General features: G+C 49.9%; 1 protein-coding gene across 1 annotated transcript in view; it reads right to left on the bottom strand.

The window, feature by feature from the left end:
- Positions 1 to 107: 107 nt before the first annotated feature.
- The window catches only part of BCORL1 (BCL6 corepressor like 1), a 43,414-nt gene continuing 37,521 nt past the window's right edge, over positions 108 to 6,000 (bottom strand). The window contains exons 12-14 of the mRNA XM_077766161.1: positions 5,499 to 5,576; positions 4,317 to 4,470; positions 108 to 809 (exon numbers count right to left, since the gene is read on the bottom strand). Coding sequence (XP_077622287.1) covers positions 512 to 809; positions 4,317 to 4,470; positions 5,499 to 5,576 — 530 coding nt within the window. The 3' untranslated portion in view covers positions 108 to 511. The remainder of the gene's footprint in view (positions 810 to 4,316; positions 4,471 to 5,498; positions 5,577 to 6,000) is intronic.

Genomic DNA, 6,000 nt, shown 5'->3' with positions numbered 1-6,000 from the left:
TCAAGAAAGACAAAGGAGGTGAAGAAAGTCCCTCAATACAACAAGTTGTCTCAAATCGTCACAGTGATACAGACTTATCAGAAACCAATGAAACAATACAAATTAAATACTAATAAAATAAATACTATGGAAGACAGAAGAACACAGGGGAACGGAGGGGGCGCTCAGAGATTTGGCCTTTTCTCATTTCTCCTCTGGACAGGCCGAGGCCACCCCAAGGGACCCTGGCGCCACCTCCCACCATCCCCAGGACCTCTTGCCCTCAGATGTGGAATTCAGCTTTCCACCCCCATCACCAACCACAACAATGACGATGACAGGGAGATGAGAACTAATAATAACCAGAAAAAAAAAATCCAGTCACTAATGCTGGCATTGATAAGGCGGCTTCTTGTTGGTCCGTATTATTGCCTCATTCTGCAGTCTGGTGCTCGGTGGGGGAAAGACCTGGGAGGTGGGGAAGGGTTAATTTGGGAGGAGAAAGAAGAAAAGGGAGGGGCTGTTTTCCCGGTCAACTGTTCCACGGCTGGAACTCCACCTCAGACCCCAGGAGCCGAAGTAGCTCTGGCTCATACCGCACCAGCTCCACAGTCTCAGAGGAGCCTGGGGCGGATCTGTCGTCCATGCCTCCGGGCCTCTCAGCTGGGGTCAGAAGCTGAGAGNNNAGAAGCAGCCTGGAGGCCACCTGCCGGTAGAACTCAGCCTTGGGCAAGGTGGCAATTTCAAAGTGCGGGAACCGAGCCTGAAAGATCCTGGAGGAAAGCTTCAGCCTCTTCAGGACGTCGGTAAAGAGGAACCAGTTGCAGGGCCTAGAAGAGGCAAGAGTAGGGGTTATGGAAGAGGCCTGCGGGGAAACAGTGGGGTGCTGGGAACACTCTGAAATGCCCAGGAAGGCTGCCAGTTTGGCTACCTGCCCACCCCACCCCACCTCAAACTAAACCATGGGCTCCTTCGGTGTCGCTGAGGCAGAAATCTGTGCTAGCCTACACTGGCTGAACCAGCTTTCAGCTCAGTCATGAGCACTCAACCCATGACTGACCTCTTCCCTTTAATATAGTGGGAGCAGGAAGGAAAGGGACCTTCTAGAACCCAAAACTCTTAGGAGGCATCCCCAGGCCTTCCCCACATCCCGTGACCTGGAATTTACCATCTGCTGGGACCAGTTCTTTCCCCACTGAGCCCTGCTACCCTGTCTGGTTTCCCTTTCCTGTTCACACTCCTGCTTCCCCTGCCTCTCGTTCTCCAAGACCTTCCCCAACAGACGGGGAGCTATGGAGAAAGGCCTAAACTGCGGGTAATCTGAAAGGCATTTCTCCTTGGCTCTGGAATGCATTAGACTAGTTTTTTTCTCCAGCGGCAGCACCATCGTTTCTGCAGGGCCAGAGCTCACGTTACAGCCAGTCTGACTCTGCTGAGCACACCCGACTGGCCTGGGCGGCAGCCTGGGGACAGCTGGGAGGGGTGCCGGGGACGCTGGTCCTGGGCCACGTGCTCATTTGGACTAAACTAGGAAGAGACGCCGCCTCCTCCTGCTGATGGTTCTGTCTCCAAGGTTGTCCATCCTGGCCATTGCCCTGTCCTACCCGCAGCATTTGCATCAGCCTCCTAACTGGTCTCCCCCCCGCCAAGAGTCTCCCTGCCGCACCCCCACCCACCTTCACTGCATCTGTTACTATCCCTTTTCTAAAAAAGAGAATCTGACCTTCTCACTCCCTAAACTGCTTTCCATGGATCCCCAGTACCTCCAGCAAAGAAACCTCTACATTCTTTACCATGATATTATAGCAACACCTTTCAAACATGACCCCATTCAACTTCTTTGGCTCAATCTCCCCCAATAACACACACACACACTCACACTCACACACACAGTATACCCCCCCCACCCCACCGAGTGCCAGCCATCTGCTGAAGGACAAGTCCCGCCTTCTGAAATTGTCTGTCTCATGCCTCTGCTTGTGGCTGGCCCTCCATCCTCGTCGCCTCTCGGGCCCAGCTCAGGCACCATATCACACATGAAATGGGTTCCCGTTTCATGAAACTGCCTGTTTGTCCCATCTTCCACAGTCTCATGGGCTTGGTTCATATCCCTTTTATAATACTTAGAACACAGCCCGTTTCAGAAAGGATACAAAAGAAATGTAAACTGCGGTTCTCTCTGTGGCACAGGAATGGGGGCTCAGGGTGTACTAGAACTTCCATTATTCACTTGACACCTTTCTGAACTGCATGAAATTTTTATAATAATAAATCTGCTTTGGACACTTTGTCTTTTTTTAGAACTAATCGTATACTTGTCTCTCCTCCTCTAGACTAGAGAGTCTTTGAAGGCTGTATTCTGGCCCTCGGCTTTTGACCTGGTGTGCCTGCTGAAGACATGTTTACAGAATTGAGTGTTTTCTTTTGGGGCACCTGGGTGGCTCGGTTGGTTGAGTGACTGGCTCTTGGTTTCAGCTTGGGGTGTGGTCTTGTGGTTTGTGGGTTTGAGCTGTGCGTCTGGCTCTGTGCTGAGGGTACGGAGCCTACTTGGGATTCTCTCTTTCACCCTCTCTCTGTGCCCCTCCCCCACTTGCTCACACTTTCTCTCTCTCTCAAAATAAACTTAAAAAAAAAAAAAAGAAATGAGTGTCCTGTACAACACCTACCACTTCTACCCGTACCCACAGCCCTTCTCCCTAAAATGCAATGCTCTTCCCAGTGACAGTAACCCCTTTACTCACACCACCAGGAAATGGAGTGCTCTGGGTTCAGAGAAAGGGACTACAGACACCATACCCTTGGACCATCACTTTGGAAGAATGGAAAAGACCCCTCAGAACATTAACACCTGGTGAGCAGAATTCAGCTTTGCTTGGATGATTCTGAAGGCACTTCTGAACCCAGCCAGCCCTCAGGGTCATCATTCTACACCCTTCCTACTTCCTGAAGCACATGCATTTCACAGTGTGCTACAGCTGTGGGCAAGGGCAGATTCAGAAGAGCACTGGGAGGATGTAACGTCAGGAAAACCAGCTTTTCCCGTACCAAGTTCTCAACTGAAAAACTGCCTGCTGCTCAGCTTGCTGGGTGGCGCATGGCTCTTGATTGCCCTGTGTTCCGTCCACACCTCACACATACTAGCCTGGTCCTTTTACTGCCGAGGGCCCAAGATCTGGTTTCAGAGAAGGAGGTGCTGAATACTCTGGAGGAATTAATTAACTGTGCAATACTATATCTCAGAGGCCCGACCCCGCCCTCAGGGATCAGCTGATGCCCAGAAGAATAAGGACCAAAAGCCCCTGAAACTTGATCCCAACTAGTGTCATCATATAGGCTATTTTTATTCTTATCAGCCCCTGGGGGAAGGGATGCAAAGAAACCATGGTGGCTGGATGGTGAATGCTTAGAGTAGTCAACTTGAGGGACTCACTTGAAGGCCTCCTAATCCATTATGTACCCTTCTCTCGACCATGTGCACTTCATGTGCCTTCACTTTTTTTAAAAAAGACAGGGTCTGATGTTTCCAAAATAAGTATCAAAGGAAAAGTATCCTTAAGAGAGCCTGCAAACATATCGGAAAAGAGGAAGAAAACACCTAATGGTGGAGGCTGAGAACAAAAGGACAATTCATTCCGCATCCTCCTGAGCAGCACTGCCACACACTGCCATCCGGTGACAGCCGACAAGGACCGTGGTCCCGCAGGCTGTCAAAGTCCCTTATGAATCCTCAAATCGAGATTCAACTGGGTTCGGTCTAATGGTAAGCGTCAGGTATATTCTAGTATCCAAAAATGGGAGATGCCTGCTAACAATACACACAGTGATCTGAGATGACAGTACCGAGGCCATCCTCTTGCCAACATTAAGGCTACAATAAAGCAGGCTGCGGATTACTTAAGGACCCCAGCAGCCTCTTAGCTATGGTAACCATATGTCCTAGCTTTTCCAAGAATCTCAATTTCAAATATTCTGTCTGGCTGTTCCCAGAAACCACAGAAATGTTCCAGAGATTCTAATAGTTCATCAGCTCAAACATCTCTCAGATCATCTCTTACATCAAGGAACAGCAGTGGAATTCTTCAGAGAGTGAAACTAGATTTTGGGTTTGTAAATACATACAGTCAATATAACTAGAGCTTACAGCCTCTGTTCTGAATGTAACTAATCAGGGTGGTAAAGTCAGGCTAGTCTTGGTCATATGTCAGCTTTCCCTAAGCTCCAGCATGTGCTCTCCAGGTGTCTGCTTCCTTCTGGAGAACACCACCCTTCCCAGGTAGGCAGGCCAGGGGTTGCCAGGATCCTGGCATTCAGTCCCTATAGATCCCTTAGACACTTACCCACGGGACACTGACACTTGGAGGTTGTAGCAAGGGAGAAGAGGCTTGTCTGAGAGCTCAAACATAAAGTCATCCTCTTCCACATCATCTCCTTCTTGATCAGAGTTCCCAGGAGGATTATGTAGGAGGTCACAGGCAAAGCCATCTTTTTCTTCTGTAAGGAGAGCACATGGGATATGAGGACTTAGCTACATGCACAAAACTGAAGAAAAAATGCTCCAATAAGATAAAAGGGCATGGAGACGGGTGATCAGGACATAAACAATAAGCTCACAGACCCCTAGTTGGGGCCAAGTTTTGCTGATCCCATGGCTCCCATCCTTGGGAGGGCGTGTGAAAGTCCTGTCCCTGGAAGACAGTAGTTTCTGGCCAGAAATTCATCATACTCCACCTTTTGGTTGGAAAACAGCTGGCTGATAGGAAGGACTAGCCGCTTGGCCTTTGGAGATGGAGCCCAATGATACTACCAGCAGTCAAAGGCAAGGTAGAAACACTTGCCGTGCCTGCAGGGCTCTCAGAAGCCCTGAGGGGCTGCTCAGCCAGTTCCCTTCCCTGGCTACGTGTTTGGGTGTGGCATATTTCATTCCATCCCAACCTTCCCCAGCTCTAGCTTCCCCAGAGCTTAGGGCTGACCACCTCCCCCAACCTGCAGCCCCAGCCCCAGACATGAGTGCTAGCTGACTGCCACAGAGAAAGATGCTTCCAAGAGAGGAAAGCTTGGGTAGAGGCTAAGGGCTTGGGAGGCAGCAGCTGTCTCAGAAACTGTGCATGGTGGGGGCAGGGCAGGGAAAGAATGATCATGACCAGGTAACGGGCTGGGTCTCTCCTGAGTGTGAACAAGAGATGACAATGCAATACAGTGGCTTGTGGCAGGGTTAGGACAAAGCAAGGGAGGAGAAAGGCACTTGGAAGAGAGAAAATAAAAACAATAACCAGGGCATAAGTGGTGGAGGGCTAATGAGGGGTGGCTTTGTGGCATCCCTGGTTTAGGCCATTGTATTCTGAGTCTAGGGGGAGCATGGGCTAGTGTTTTGGTTGAAAGGGTCTATAAGTTACTAACAAGTGGAGACAGGCTGCCCCCACAGGGTCACTCCTGTCTTTGAGAAGAATCCGTGAAACCCAAAGCAATCCCCCATCTCTGAGCCACAGACAAGCATGGGAGGAATCCGACTCAAAGCTCACCCAACACAGAGCTGCTGTAGAAATCCCAGGACACTCCAGGGTCACCCTCTGCCCGGCCCTGAAGATCCGAGAGGTGATCTGATGAAAGAAGAGGAGGCAGTGAGACAAGGAGGGTAGGCTGGAGAAGGGCCTAGAAACAAAGTACGTCTATATGGGGCTAGGAGAATGGGAGAAGGGAAGGAAGGACCACTAGCGTGTCTGGGGGCTAACAGGGAGAGATACATTTCCTGCTGTCAATCAGAGGTTGCCAACCAGCAGCCAGGACCCAAATCTACCCACTGACCACTTGGGGTTTGCCCCAATGTTTTAAACCAAAAAATAAAAATAAAAAATGTCAAACATTTTAAAATTGAGAGATTTCACCAAAAAATTTGGATTTCCAACTCTTCTTGAAAAAAAATATCAGAAAATCTGGCAACACAGCGTCCCACATTCCTGCATGTCAACAGTTGGCCGGAGGGAGAGGCGACATGTACGTTCTCCGGTTCAATAATCCCCACCC

Source organism: Crocuta crocuta, unplaced genomic scaffold (genome assembly GCF_008692635.1).
Source record: "Crocuta crocuta isolate KB4526 unplaced genomic scaffold, BGI_CrCroc_1.0 scaffold1133, whole genome shotgun sequence".
NCBI classification, from domain to species: domain Eukaryota; kingdom Metazoa; phylum Chordata; class Mammalia; order Carnivora; family Hyaenidae; genus Crocuta; species Crocuta crocuta.
Note: the sequence above shows the minus strand (reverse complement) of the source record. Positions and strands in the feature narration are given on the sequence as shown.